Genomic DNA, 15,917 nt, shown 5'->3' with positions numbered 1-15,917 from the left:
GGGGTTTCATAGCGCACCGCCACTAACTGCTACCTCACCGTTCCCCAAAAAACATTAAAGAGACAAAGATTGCCCCTATAGCCTTAAGAGGCTGTTGGGGCAAATGCTGTTAGCGGGCACCTATGGAGGACGGCAAGGCTCAAATGGACACATGCAAGAACGCATATACATACACACTTACAGACACACACACACACAGGTCACGTGAATTCACCCGCATTATCCCATTGATGAGAAAATAAGAGATCGATGCACAATTGCCCCGTGTTCAAAAACAACATTTATATTTAAACCTGCCGAGAGACCAATTAGCAGTGGGATTAGTAAGCGCGCCGCGTGGGGGCAGGGGGTGCCTTTCCCCACCTCCCCCTACGGTGGCCAAAGCTACGAGTTGGGCCCCCGCCCTTGACAACTACCCTGAAATATATTTTTTCAACAACAGTGTAAAAGAACCAAAAAAATGTGATGATGTGGTTAGGCAAGCGAAGCCGCGATACATAACAGCCTAGGTGCGACCGTGGGAGACAAATCAAACATTTCATGTAAGGGGGGGGGGGCGGGGGGCAACCCCTTCGGCGATAAAAATGATAGAGGAGTTGTTAGTAAGTAAGGACATTTTCTACTTGCTTATAATTTGACGTGTGTGCGGCAATTGCGCAGCCATCGATCGAGGTGCGATTTCGAACCGCGTTGTTAGTGATCGGCATCGCGCTCGCTGAAGGTGTCGATGCCTTCAGGGAAGTCGTGGACTCTGTACACGCAACTGCGCACAATTCTGTGAGTCACTTAGAACCGCTTTGCCGTTACTTATTGCCAATTATGGACTCAGACTATTGTCCTATCATCTGGTAGAGTCCCTGGCACGTAATAATATGCTACACAGTGGCAGGTCGCAAAATGCCAATTTATCACTAATAAACCCCAATGATCCGATCGAAATTAGGGATTTCGATCAGATCATTGGGGGGGCACGTGCCTCCCCACCCCCCCCCCCCGTGTTGGCGTATCCCCTGAGCTGATGTCGTGACTGCGCCACTGGAACTGATCCTGGAACTCTGATCACCAACCCGCAGTGACTCACGCAGCTCATAAAGCAATCTCAAACAAACTCCCACGGCTTCACGCGACTTGGGGAGGCCTTCGTCCAGAAGTGGGCTGACACACGGGCTGTCAACGGTTCCCAATTGGTCAACCTGATGCTCTGGTTCATGGCATGCGTCCACGTATGTTGAACTTTTTTGTTGCAGCGTACGTGGCCAAACCGTGCTGATCGGAGGTGCGAAACATTACATTTAAAAACCGTTTAATTCAACCCCGCAACTGCAAAGGCCATGATGAAGAAGACCCCATTAAGCTCAAAATGTCATATGATCACACGTATTTTTATTACCTTCAGGCCAGTCATTTGGGTCGACGCACAAGCGGCATTATTAACCGACTAACTTTGTTGTTGGATTCGAATTTTTTTTCGGGATGAGCAAAAACCGCCCGCTCTGACCCCGGGAATATATTTTTTTTGTAGGAACGCGCGGGCGGCCGGCTGGTCGTCAGGTGACGGCTGGGCGAGACTTCAAACGATGGCATGAAAAGCTTTCAAGCAGCGGGGGGGGGGGTGGGGGGTGGGGTGGGTGGGGGGGTAGGGGGGTGGGGGTTGTCTAGCCATAGAGGGTTTGGGGGCTAGCAGGTGGAGGAGCGGCTCGGGTCGCGACGCTTTGGGGTTGCCTGCGTCACTGGACGTCTGTAAAGAAAAAACAGTGCTCCATAGCTCATCGGATTCATGGAATCCAGTCGAAATACAGATTCCGATTGATTCCAACAACCTGTGGTGCCCATCGCCCCCACACAAAGACAAGTATTCCCCGTATGGCCTGTACCAGAGTGTTAGCGCAAGTGCTGTTTCGCAAGTAACGCCTATGAAGATTGGCACGGGCACACGAGGGCGTGGGTGGCCAGCACCACGCCCGGCCGCCTGTCTTCCCAGTGGCGATGTTTACACACCGCACCAGGTACTCATTTGAGGCCGAGTCGACCTAGGGGAGGCCCATGACCGGTGCAGATAATCGGCACTGGTGTTGGCCGTGAGCGGGAGACAAAGTCGGGTCACCAGGGTTCACTACCGTTATCCCAAAGACAAAGTTCCCCCATATAAGCCTACACAGGCTGTTGGGGCAACTGCTAGGGAGCGCCTGTGAAGGCCGACACTTCGCACGACGGTGCAGCGTCGTCAGCACCGTGCCCGGCCCCCTTTGTTTTCCCCTCCAGCGCCGAGATATGGCAGGCCGAGCTGACATAGGGATGGGCCCGAGAGCGCTTCGGATATTCGCCAAAACGATCACTGGCCATGAGCGGCAGTGTAGCTCGCCTAACCGCTGCACGAACCAGCTCCCAAGACGGGCCGGCAGACGCGGGACGGGCGGGTTAAGCGGGCAGTGGGTCCCGGTGCGTTCACAGGTGCGGGATGTTGACCCTGCGCTGTGTTTATTTATTTGGGTCGGGCGCTGTTTGGTCCACACCCTGTATACATGGGCAACGCCACACACGCGGAGGGGTGGGTTTGCTGGAACGTGCTGAGCGCCCGTGCACAGTCGCGCGATTGTGCACGGGCTCCTTGGTATTAGCCTCGCTGCTCGTTTTCCAGGCTCTCTGCGACGACTCACCCCGCACCAGTCCTGGGTGGCGACTTTCTCATCGCCACACACGGAAGAAGGTGCTACGCCTCGTGTCTCGTTACACTCGGGCAGTGGCACACCGTCCGCGCAATTTGTATAACTTCACCATCGCGATGCTCAGGATTACTTTGAGTGACGTATGCATGCATGTATGTACAGTATGTTGAACTTCTTTCGCACCGAAGGTATCCAACCACGCTAATCGGAGGTGCGGGGGGGAAGGGCAACAAACTAAACACGAAAGCAGTTAATAATACCGAAACCTTTTTTTTTTACAAGGATTCATGTCTGCATTAACCACAATACCTGCAGTCAAAATGCAAACAAAAAACATACTATGATAATATGATGCATTGTCCTTGAAACTGATTGGTCCACACCAGAGACGGCTTTCTTTCGAGCCTCGTCTCAATTGGTGCTAGACCAGACGACGCAAAAAGGCGTACAGCTCAAAGACAATGCCACTATCAAAGTAATGAGGGCCAATGCAGATGCAAAGGAGGTCCAATGATGACGAAGGCAATTCTAAAAAAATAAATAAATGCGTTTTCAATCTAGATTTGAAAGTGCATGGCTCCAGTGCCTTCCCAATATCGGTAGGAAGAGCGTTCCAGACGGCCGAAGAGGCGCATCTGAAAGCGAGCGCGTTTACCGTGCATAATGCTGCGTCGAACTGGCGACGGATGGTGCTCGCACGGACGCACCTCTTCATCTCCCTGCGCGAGATATTTTGTTACGCCTTCCTAGCGAGGGCTGCAACATTTCGAAATCTGGCAGCGTAGCGCCACTTAAATCGCCGTGGAATATTAACGCGCACGGCGCGCACCCAGCAACATGAGCGAACTGAGAAAATCGAGCGAATTCGTTGGACCCCGAGCAGAGCAAGGGGGGCCCTGGGGTTCCACGACAAAATAAATAAATAAATGACGGGTGCATCGAACATCGGCTGGGATTCGAATCTAATCAACACAACGAGAAACGTAACGTACACCAGCCAACCAGACTCTCTCATCCTCCACCTTGTCTGGGTCTCTTTTCATCGCGTTACATCTCGATCTTTACACCCCGATGCACTCCGCTACTCCCGACGCGGTTGCCTGGATTGACCACCAGAACGTGAAGTTGCAGTTGCTCTGTATCTCTGCCGCTGTCATCCGACTAAGATTTCCTTCGTCGGAACGGGGTGGGGGGTCGTCCTCCTCCGCCCTCCTCTGCCCCACACCACCTCCCTCCACCACCCCCCCAAAAAAGTTCACTGCTAAGTTCTACCAAATGGGGCCTGAACCCTCCAACGTGCCCCCAGCTCCCATCGTCACAAGGTGCCCAAACATATCGGGGCGCCCTCGCTCACACGCAGCGAGGGAATTTGTCGACCTGTCCCCTCGAACGCGTGCCAAGAAAGTGAAAAACCGCCCTCCCGAACAACGCTCGCCTCTCAGCGAAGAGGTTCCCGAGAGGTATGGACGTTTACAGCGGTTGGGCTGGACCCCGTGTGTGTATGTGTGTGTGTGTATGTATGATGTTGAACCTCTTTTGCACCGTACGTAGCCAACCGCGTGAATCGGAGGTGCGGAGGAAGGACCACAAACCAAACACAAAAAAGCAATTCGAAAAAAAAAAAGAGTTTTCAATCGAGATGATTTAAAAAGTGCGCAGCTTTCAGCGGGTTCCTAATATCAGAAGGAAGAGCGTTCTAGACGGCCGCAGAAGCGCATCCGAGATGACCGTCTTTATTCGACGGTTAGCCAAAAGCCACTGCGAGGATGACCGGAGTTCGGCAAGAGGTTCATGCTCCTTGACGAGATCGGCAAAGTATTCGGGCGAATTTGTGGCGGGCACTTTGCGTGCAACGAGTTGCGACCTCGCAACGCATTCGTTCGGCAACCGGAACCCAACCCAGCTCGACGAGCAACTGGACGGACACGGTCGGTTCTTGCGGTACCCCGTCAACGACACGAGCCGGAGAAAATCTTGTACAACACTCCACGGTCGCCGATTCGGTGGCACAGCCTCATTTGTACAATTACTTTGACACACACTGCCGTCAATTAATTTCTTTCTGTGCAGGGATCGAGTGTTAATCCCCCCCCCTCACCCTCACACGTGTGTTTTCATCCGGGTACCCTGGCATGCACCCACATGTATAAAATGTAATCAATGGAGTTGGCCAAACATCCTAATAGAGGATCACAGAGCTTGGGCAATTGTTAGCACCGTTTCCGCCTGTATGTGGTATCCCACATCTCTGAATCATTCGCTCTCCGTCTCTGCGAGTGAATGAAAACTACGCGGAGCGTTACAGATTACGGGAACAATTTATTTATTATTATTACTTGGCCGTGGTCCGAGAGGCAATTAGAAAAATCATCTCTGCTCACGCGCCCGGAATAATCAATGCTGAAAAGCACAGCGGTCGTTTGGGGTTAAAAAAACACGTGGGAGAATCAAATCCCGGAGTCTGCATTCACTTTTATCACATTAACCCAGCTGCCTAAAGTCTCGGGAATCCGTCATGCCTCCAACACATTTTTCAGCCAAGAAAGACACGGGGAGCCGATGGACAGAGGATACGTGGTCATCCTGCAATGTCCGTGATGGAAGTCAAGCACCGCCTTGTACAACCAATAAACGGCCCGGCTTCTCCTGATATAAGGACACTTAGCCACGAGAGACATGTACGTGGGAGATGCAGCTCCCCCCTCTGACTGGGGAGACAAAATATGGCCGGGCCGTGCTGCTGACCGCACTGCCCACTCATGCGCTGTGCCGGTCTTCATAGGTGCTCGCAAATTGGCACTTGCCCCAAGAAGTCTATGACACGGGGGATCTTTGCGGACATCGCACAGAGTTCACAAGCCTTTTGCGTCGATTAAACGGTGCCATCAAATAAACATTTTATCTCTCGTACTTCAGGGCAGGCAGATTTTCTTTTTTACACGTGTCAACGTATTGGCGGTACAACCTGTGCGCGGTATAAAAAATAAATCGCAATAATTATTTGTTTTCCCGCTATTCGCAAACCCGGGTCAGAAAATATCGTCAAAATCGGTTCTCGTGATGTCTAAGCAGTCAGAATGTTGCGAGCAGCTAAATACGAAGCTTCACAGTCCGTTGCTGTATAGCACCCAGCGTGATGACGATTGGCTGGCTCCATGTTCCAAAAGCAGATTTGACTCGTGCCTTATGACTTGGTGGAACGGTTCCCTGAATCAACGGACCCAAATCAACGTTCAATATCGACCTTTTTTTTTTAGCAAGCCTCAATCGACTGAATAAACCTTCCAATCGCGTCAAACTTAGGTGATAGAATCAATCGAAGAATAATAAACATTTGCCGATTCAAGTTTTTTTTATTGCAGACCGTTGTACGAGGACCGCTGTGTTATGCTGCACCGGTGTACCACCGAAGTCAACATTAGGGGGTCAGCTGTTTTCTCACGACTGCCACTTGCATTCGGGGCACCGGTACACTCGGCGTGGCGGCGAGTCACACGGCACCCACCGGAGCAGCCACGCGCAGGGGACATGGCCTCGGCTAAAGTACACGCGAGACTATTTGAAAGTGCCGCAAGCAAATATTTGAACCTCAAAACAATGTAACCTTTCAACTTGTGCTGAAACTAAGTTTTTCAAATGTCGCGAAACTGTGGTCCCAACTCGGTCACCAATGGCTGCACTCAAAAAAAACTAAACTATTTTTAATATTATTGGTTCCTTCGGTAAAGTCACGTAGATATAAAACAAAAATTAAAATTTAAAGTAAAAACCCACGACGTTTCGATCGCAACACAAGCGGTCTTCTTCTTCTTGTTCTTCAGACCGCTTGTGTTGCGATCGAAATGTCGTGGGTTTTTTTGCTTTTAATTTAGATTTTTGTTTTCTATCTACGTGCCTTCACCGAAAGAACCAAGAGTATAAATTCCTGCGGTCACAATCACAAATGATCGCTCAACGAAGTTGGCTATCATCACGTGGAAATGTTACAGCAGCGAAACTCTGAACGCGCGATGTTGATTCCAATTGCGGAGGGAAAGACCAGAAGGCCACCGGAGAAAAATCCACGCGACTTACGGCGAGAGAGAGAGAGAGACACACGCACACGTCCAAATATACGGCACGACCTCCCGTATACCAGGCGAGGCAGTTAACATTCGCCACCGTGGCTCCCCCACTTGATTGGGAAACATAGCGATTGTCGCTCCCAACTGCGAAAGCTCTGCAGGACCCTCCTGCGATGGAACCTTGAGACCCAGTTAGGATTTATTGGGTACACAAGCGGAATCACAATAAAGATAATACATTAAAGTAGAGCACGCTAAACATGATATACACAGCCACTTCCGTGCCCTCGTCCAGGAGGCCGCTTTCCTTCTTTTCTACAGTTACAAGCTAATTTCTCACATTAACATCATGCTAATTTATCACGCTAACATCACTAGCCCCGGCCATATTCTTGGTTCTTTCGGTAAAAGACTTTACCGAAAGAACCAAGAATATGAATCCCTGCAGTCACGAAAGCTTGAAATCAAAATTTAGCCCCGGCCACTTCTTTATGACCCTTGGGCTACACCCATTTCAAACCTTTTAACAACAGTCTGCCTCAGCAGCAGGCCCACGCTTTCCCACCTGATGACGGACGATTGCATTGCGCCCGAAACGTCGTTATTTATTTTATTTTTCTACCTACGTGACTTTACCGAAAGAACCAAAGAGTATGGATTCCTGCAGTCACGAAAGCCTCAAATCAAGATTAGGGTATACTAAACATAAGATAGCTGACTGCGGTCACTCTGCGGGACACGGAGCTCCTCAGAGCTCTCCATTGGACCAAGCCACAGCAGAAAGTGACCTCTTATACGCACGCGGCAACGAGCACAGATCCGCGCGTGTCCATCAACGACGGTGCCATTAGCGTGATGAGCAACGGATGCCGTGCACCTGACCCGAGACGACCCCGTGTGTGACCGCTCTCCCATGCGTTGTCTGGGAGTCATTCCACGTGGCGTGCTGCACGACGTTTCGCAACACGTGCAGGGAGCTTCTTCAGGACCTGAAGTCAGTCCGAGCTCCAATAGATCACACGGCAGCCACTGTCGACAGTCTTGGCCTGTTTATTTATAAAAAAATACCTCCTTAGCTCAGTGGGCCTTGTGTAACTCAATGTACTCTATGTATCTTCATGCAACTCGATGTAACTCTATGCATCTCTGTGAATTTTTCTCCAGGTCCTCCGGTTTTTCCCGTTCAACATTTCGAATCAACATGCATTTAAAGTATTAGCACTGCTTATACATTTCCACGCGATAAGTCACTTTGTTGATCTATCATCTGTGGCCTGGTCGCTTCTGAAAAATAAGCAAATAGCTCACTGGGCTTTACCTGGTAAGATAAAAAAAAAACAGTTCATAGTTTAGCATTCTATGTATCTGAATGTAACTTGTTTCGACTGCAATGTTATGGCTGTTGCTGCCAATGCTCTTGAGCTGCGATAGTCCATGTAACAGTGCCGCTTAGCTCAATGGGACCTTGCCCGCTTGAAAGAAAAGTCTGAAATGGAAAGATCATTATTATTATCATTATCATCATCACTATCATAGTAACTTGTTCTATATAATCGACTAACAGGGCACGGATTGTCATCGTCGGGAATGGGGGGGGGGGGTCCCTCACCCGCACAGCATCTCGAAGATGAGCACTCCCAGCGCCCACCAGTCCACACCCTTCCCGTAGCCCTTGCTCTGAATGATCTCGGGCGCCAGGTACTCCGGGGTGCCACACATCGTCCAGGTCCTGTATGGCACGCAAGGGGGGACGGGGGGGGGGGCAAGGGTGGCGGCGGGGGCAGATGAAGGGAGGTGAGATGCTGCTAAATTGAATGGGCACGTTGGAAATCGTTACATAAATCCATGAGCATGCACACATTTTCCTAGCCTTACTGTTAGAATTGTTTTAATGTTGTTTGTATTGTGTCTCGTTAATTTTACGTCTCATTCCGACAGTTTCCCCTTGCTCTGCTAATCTAAATGTAACGTTGAACGCAACTCGCCTAAATTAGGCGCAATGAGTTGTCTCGCGCACGGTACCATGCCCGTCTCCTGAGCAAATGATAACCAATTTTTGTTTATTCGTGAATCTACGCATCGTGTCATTTAGGCATTTAGGTCCGATAGGTCTGGCCTGAACATACATGAATATCTGCGAAAACAACATTTTTCGTGAGTATGTTGAACTTTTGATTTAAAGCTTTCGTGACTGCAGTAATTCATATTCTTAGCTCTTTCGGTAAAGTCACGTTGAAGGGAAACAATAAAATAATAAAATATATAAAACAATAAAAATTCTCGCGACGTTTCGACCATAACGCAAACTGTCATCATCAGGTGTGAAAAGCAACGGCAAGAAACTTCTTTCAAATGTTTCTTGCCGTTGCTTTTCACACCTGATGATGACCGTTTGCGTTATGGTCGAAACGTCGTGAGAAATTGTATTGTTTTATATATATTTTATTATTTTATTGTTTCCCTTCAACGTGACTTTACCGAAAGAGCTAAGAATATGTTGAACTTCTTTCGCACCCTACGTAGCCAACCGTGCAAATCGAAAGTGGCCGGCCCTGCTTGCATTGCTGCTTCAATGGATCAAACAAATTCCGTACAGAAGGGTTAAAATAAATAAATTTAAACGTAACCTTTTGGCTGACACAGCCTTCATCATCATGCGACATTTCCCATCGGCAAAAAAACAGACATTCACCACTTGTGTAACCATGGCATTCAAGAAACTGCCAAGTGCATATTGTCAAATGAGTGTATTAAGTTACATTTCCTTTGAAACATGCCAGTCGGTAATACAAAATTAACCGAGGGTTCACTGCATAATTCAGAGAATCCATCTTCTGGGTTCTTTCGGTAAAGTCACCACGTAGAATGGAAATAAAATAATAAAAATAAAACATAATAAAATAAAATTCTCACGACGTTTCGGGTCACAACAAGTAGCCTTTTTCAGGTGAGGAAACAGGTCCGTCCAGAAGACAGCGCTTGAGTGTCACTCAAGAAGGCTACTTATGTTGTGGCCGAAACGTCGTGAGAATTTTATTTAGTTTTATTTTTATTATTTTATTATTTCCATTCTACGTGACTTTACCAAAAGAACCAAGAAGATTAATCCCTGCAGTCACGAAAAATTTAAATCGAAATCTGAGAATCCAGTCGCAGACTTGTGAACATGTACAATGTTTCAGCCTATACTTAACCTGGATGGTAACTGATCTACGCCTTAAGACTTTATTTCAATAGGTAACGCGCCGTTGAGCTAAGCAGCTATGTTACAAGGATGACAACAGCCCAAGGCCATCAGCAGTGGTGGCAGTTACAGGGCATCGCAAGGCCGGAATGTGCAATCTAAGAAGAGCAACCAAATATTTCTGAGTTCTTGAAAGCTAAGTAGAGCTGATCCTGGTTAGTACCAGGATGGGTGACCACCATAAATGGAAACAGGTGCTGTTCAAAAGAGCTTAATAGCTCATCGGATTCCTCTAGTATAAACAGATATTCTGATTACGATTCGTGTTGTGGTCAGAAGCGGGCAGTACGCTGTTGTACTGTACTACGATACAATATCTATGCCCCCCCCATCTCGCCACGGCCATCTTCCAAAAACCTTACTGATCAATTTCGGATAACCCTCACAATGGCGTAGGGCTGCCCTCATCCAGCAGCGGATTGACAAAAGGACTGGACATACACACGCCTGCTTAGTTTGAACTACTAGCATTCTGTGTGTTCATCACAAGTGCACTGCAAACAATAATGATGTCCAAGTGTAGATGTCAACTGGAAGTGCACTTAAAGTGTCAACATTCTATCATTCTGTCAATTTTACAAAGGCCCTATTATGCTATCATTGTCAACTAGAAAGTTCATTGAGATACGCTGACAGTCTATCAGTCTGCGTACACGTACAGCCCTCTGTCAATCCCCTGGTTGGATGTAGCTCTTGTCAGCACCGTGCAGTTCATGGTGATTTTTTGCTGGGCAAACCAATGGTTTTTGATTCTCAGAGCTCGCTTTAAGACAAATTGTGCGACAAAGCCACATTTTTGCACGTGACCTTTATTTTTTGTGCAGCCGTCGGTGACCTGGTTCGAGCTTATCCACGGGGCAACCGAAGCCAAGGATCTCCAGCAGTGAAGTCGTGGGCCACATGACATGAAGTTGCACGATGTGAAGTCGTGGGTTGTATGAAATTACGTTGAATGGAATTAACTCACGAGCCGTATGAAGTGAAGTTGCATGGGATGAAGTCGTGGGTTGCATGAAACGAAGTTGCATGAGATGAAGTCGTGGGTTGCATGAAATTAAGTTGCATGGAATTAATTAATGATCCATATGAAACGAAGACGCACGAAAATGAAGGTCGCATGAAATTAATTCACGAGCCGTATAAAATGAAGGAGTATGAAATTAATTCATAGGCCGTCTGAAACGAAGTCGCGTGAAACAAAGTCGCGGGCCCCATGGAACAAAGCTGCGTGAAAATAAAGTTGCGCGAAACGCATTCACGAGCCATGTAAAACGAAGGCGTATTCAATGAATCCGCTTTGCCCACCACCCCGGTCCCACCCCGCGCGCACGCGAACCCGTCGCCCCCTGCGCGGCCACGCGCCTGTCCTGGAGGATCTTGGCGAACCCGAAGTCGGTGAGCTTGACGTGCCCGTCGCGGTCGAGCAGCACGTTCTCGGGCTTGAGGTCGCGGTAGACGACGGTGCGCGAGTGCAGGTAGGCAAGCGCGCACGTGATCTCGGCGGCGAAGAAAGCGGCGCGCGACGCCGCAAAGCGCCCGTCCGTGCGCAGGTAGGTGAAGAGCTCGCCGCCCGACACGAACTCCATGAGCATGTAGAGGAAGCGCTCGTCGTGGTGCGTCCAGAACCTGCGTCCGTTAAAACGGCGCTCTCGCACCAGCGGTACACGTTCAACTTCTTTGGCAGCGTACGTAAGCCGGCCGCGCTAAATCGGAGGTGCGGGAGACGGACGGACGGACGGACGACGACGACGACGACGACGACGCTAAGCACACGCCAAAATTATTAAAAAAAAAAAATCTGTTCTCAAGATATTCGTTTTCAAGCGAGATTCAAAACACAAAAAGCGCTTTGAGCAACCGGCGTCTGACCAGCCTGGCGAATTATGGTCAAATCGTCCTCATGGACTACGTGTGGTGTGCGAAGGCCCTCTACCAACAGTGCATTGGTAGTGCACTTTGTTAGATGACTTGTTTTTGTTTGACCCGCCCCTGACTGGCCATCTGAGAAAAAGTAGCCTCGTAGCTCAGCGGATTCCTCCAGTCTAAATAAAGATTCCGATTCCAATTCTATACGGGGGATCTGTGTCTGTGTGTGTGTGTGTATTGGAGGAAGTAGCCGCTCCCTTGTCAGTGCCTTGCCTGATGTGCCATCTGTTGAGGAAGTGCAAAGGGAGACAAAGGAGGCTGGGGCATGGTGTTGGCGACCCCCACCCTCTTGGCATGCTGTACCAGCCTGCAAAGGTGCTTGCTAACAGCACTTGCTACAGCAGTCTCGTAAAGGCTTCGTGGGGGAAGGGGGGGATGTTTGTCATCATACCGTACACTAGAGATTTATTTGTAATATTAAACTACCAAATTTCTGGGAGGCTCCACCGGGACATCCTCATATGGCATGCTGCTCGTGGGGATTTTTGTTGACCATACTTCACCATTGTCGTTCAATTCGGCTTGATAAAGAAGGTCGTGTTGCCCGGACCGGTATAGGTATCACTCATCACTGGTGTGAGCCATGCCTGGGAAACTAATCTAAACTAAACCATTTTTTTACTTAAAGCTTTCGTGACTGCAGTAATTCATATTCTTAGCTCTTTCGGTAAAGTCACGTTGAAGGGAAACAATAAAATAATATAAAATATATATAAAACAATAAAAATTATCACGACGTTATGGTCGAAACGTCGTGAGAATTTTTATTGTTTTATATATATTTTATTATTTTATTGTTTCCCTTCAACGTGACTTTACCGAAAGAGCTTAGAATATAAACCATTTTTATTTTACAATGTAAGGCCCGCTTTAGCTATGTAGCTCTTTTTCAGAAGCAACACAGGCCACAAATGATAGCTCAACGAAGTAGCTTGTCACGTGGAAATGTATAGCAGCCAACTACTCCAAACGCGTGACGCCGATTCTAAATGTGGAGGGGGAAAAAAAAATCCACGTGGCCATGGGGTAAACACGCAAACTCAAAATATACAGCAGGCCATCAGAAGCGGGGATCGGGTCCACGACCTCCTACATACCACACGAGGTAGTTAACATCTGGCCACCGCGGCGTCGAATAGAATCCTGAACACCGGGTACACCATGGCGTCCCAGTGCTCCCGCCCCAACGCCCGCGGTAAAGGACAACGAATCACCAAGCAGCCGAGCAGCATGTCGGTCTGGGGTGTAAATGATTCCCCCACCCCCCCCCCCTCGGGTGACACGTGCACGGCACGCGATGTCGTCGCAATGGGCCAAGGTGCCCGCGTAGCCCTCGATAGCAACCCATCTTTGTGCTTCTTTCTGGGTTACCCCACGTTCGATATTCCTTTCGAGAGTTACCGTGCCCTCCCGGTACAGACGGCTGGACAGACGGACAGGAGACACACGGGCAGAGGACAAACGAACGGACAGACAGAGGGACGGACGGGTGGATAGGACAAACGACGGACGGACGGACGGACGTACGCCGACAGGATGACGGACAGGGCTGACGCGTCGGCGGCGCTTGCGAGTGGCTCACAGCTGGATGATGAACGGGTGGGGCTGCACGTCCCGGAGGATGTCCTTCTCGCTCTGGACGTGTCGCTCCTGCTTGAGCCGCAGCACGTCCGCAATGCTCATCACCTTGAGCGCGTAGAACGCCGCGCTGTGCCTGTGGCGAACGAGCAGCACGCGGCCAAACGTGCCGGTTCCTGCGGGGGTGACACGGGCACACGCACGGCGACACCGCGCCACCGGGGCGCCGTGGGCATCATGGTCCGCACCTCCGATTTGCACGGTCGGCACCGGTGCCGTGCGAAAGAAGTTCAACATACATACATACACGGTGCAAATTCCGGCGAATGCGATAACATTATTTACGTTACGACCATATTAGGCACCGCACTTCGCGTTATCAGCAGCACCCCCCCCAACTCCCGTGGGCCTCCCGTGCCGTCGAACATCGTCGCTCGAGCCACCATCTGACGCGATGGCGTCACGACCCGCGATTACGACCAGACTATGGACAACGTCACTCTAACGTTCCAACAAGACCTCGAGAAAAACACCCCCCCCACACGCCATCGGCTGAAATCCAGGAAACACTTTCTGGATGCGCGCCTCCGCACGAGCAGCCGAAAAAAACGAAAAAAATCGGCAACCTCGAGCGGCTATGGACGCGGCAATAAACAAGAATGTCATTGAGCCACCCCGCTACAGAAGCCCCGGGTTTCTTTCCCCGGGACAACCGTGGACCCCCCCTCTACGCTGCGCACGAACACAGCGTGGGAGACGCGCGTCCGTCCACCTTCCACAAATGGAAGGATCAAATGAGAATCTTCACTGCCTTGCTGATCTCATCAAGGAGCATAAACCATCACTCGAACTCTGGTCATCCTCGAGGTGGATTTCGGCTGGTCATCAGCCGAAGAGGGTCGCCGCATCGCACGCTTTCAGATTCGCTTCTGCGGCCGTCTGGAACGCTCTTCCCTCTCTCCTTCTGATCTAACAAAGCCACTGCAGCTATGCACCTTTACATCTAGATTGAAAACTCATTTCTCTAGAACTGCTTTTTGTCTTTAGTTTGTTGTCCTTACCCACACATCCGATAAGCACGGTTGGCTACGCACGGTGCGAAACGAGTTAAACATACATACGTCAAAGAACCGCTGAACCCGCGAGTGCAGTGAAACCCAAGCCATCAAACAACACAACACCGGCCAATGAGCGATCCATGCACATTCTGGTGTTGTCTTTGCGATGCGCACATCTACCGTACTGCTACCTCTTTGGATTGGTCGAAAAAAACATAGAATTCAACTAAAAGCTGTTGCTTTTCCCTCGTGCTATAAAGCAAGGAAATAGTTAATTACTGAAAGCAGCCATGTGCTGAATGGCGCTGCATTCATGTTGTAAGGCACAGGGACAGCTGGCTGCCTCTGTAATAGTCCCTCTGTGGTTAGAATGCCGTAGGGTGCCTTGAGCAATGCATGGGAGGTCCATTATAAATAATGTGATGACGATGATGATGACGTCGACAGGGACACGTGGACGTGGGGACACCCGGGCACAATATACTATCCAGGCACCAATTTGCTGAGCTTTTAGAATTAGACGAGATCTGGGCGCGCATTCCGAGCGGTTTGCCGAGTGAGAGACGCGCTGCTACAGAACAAACACTACCTACCGCTGGCGTCTGCCCTACAACCAGAAAGCACAAGGCCGGCTTAGCAAAGGCCATAAAAACATGCACACTTAAAGTATACACGTAGGTGCATTCAATCACAAACTGTCCATTAAGGAAATGTGTGAATCATAGCGGAGGGTCAGGGGATCGGGGTAGGCAGGCTGGGACATGCGTTTCGTCTACTCTGGTCTCGTGCAGTCTACGATCGCTCTTCCTATCACTCTCCTTCCAGAAAATCGAGTAACCGGAATAAGCAATCGCAACAATTTTCTCGCAGAGACATTTCTGCTCAGTTCAACGGAGTATCTGACGATGCTGCTGCCGCTGCTGCATTGGGAGCGGTGCACAGGCACAGATGATGAAGCAAAACTCACATTCGTCAATCAGAATCAGAGTTTATTTCCCGAGCCCATTGTGCCAAGAAGCGCTTTTTCATGGGCGAGTCGGCCGGCAGACAACATCAGAGCATTCCACAATTTCAATAATACTGAAGCCTTGCAAGTAAAAGTATATAATGGGCAAAGTGTCAGGCAAATGGCCCCTTTTCACACGACATAATCTATTAAGTTCATGCCACTGCGGTCGAAAACTTTAAAGAGTATGATGTCCGATTTTAACGGTTTTGGTGACAACCAATCTTTCAACTTCTTAAAGACTACGAATAAATATTCGATAAAAATGTTTAGTCGATTAATCGACTTAACCAATGGTTTTCACACCTGATGATGATTGTTTGTGTTGCAATCGAAACGTCGTGAGAATGTTATTGTTGTATTTTTATTGTTTCC

The 15,917-nt window shown here is 49.3% G+C and overlaps 1 protein-coding gene across 1 annotated transcript in view; it reads right to left on the bottom strand.

The window, feature by feature from the left end:
* Positions 1-15,917, bottom strand: part of LOC116954517 (cAMP-dependent protein kinase catalytic subunit PRKX-like) — a 39,144-nt gene that overhangs the window by 15,767 nt on the left and 7,460 nt on the right. Inside the window, exons 2-4 of the mRNA XM_032975088.2 lie at positions 13,483-13,654; positions 11,337-11,600; positions 8,340-8,459 (exon numbers count right to left, since the gene is read on the bottom strand). Coding sequence (XP_032830979.1) covers positions 8,340-8,459; positions 11,337-11,600; positions 13,483-13,654 — 556 coding nt within the window. The remainder of the gene's footprint in view (positions 1-8,339; positions 8,460-11,336; positions 11,601-13,482; positions 13,655-15,917) is intronic.

This window comes from Petromyzon marinus, chromosome 55, assembly GCF_048934315.1.
Source record: "Petromyzon marinus isolate PM22_M1 ecotype Great Lakes invasive population chromosome 55, UKy_Petmar_22M1.pri1.0, whole genome shotgun sequence".
Lineage (NCBI taxonomy): Eukaryota > Metazoa > Chordata > Hyperoartia > Petromyzontiformes > Petromyzontidae > Petromyzon > Petromyzon marinus.
This window is presented reverse-complemented; position numbering and strand designations above follow the sequence as displayed.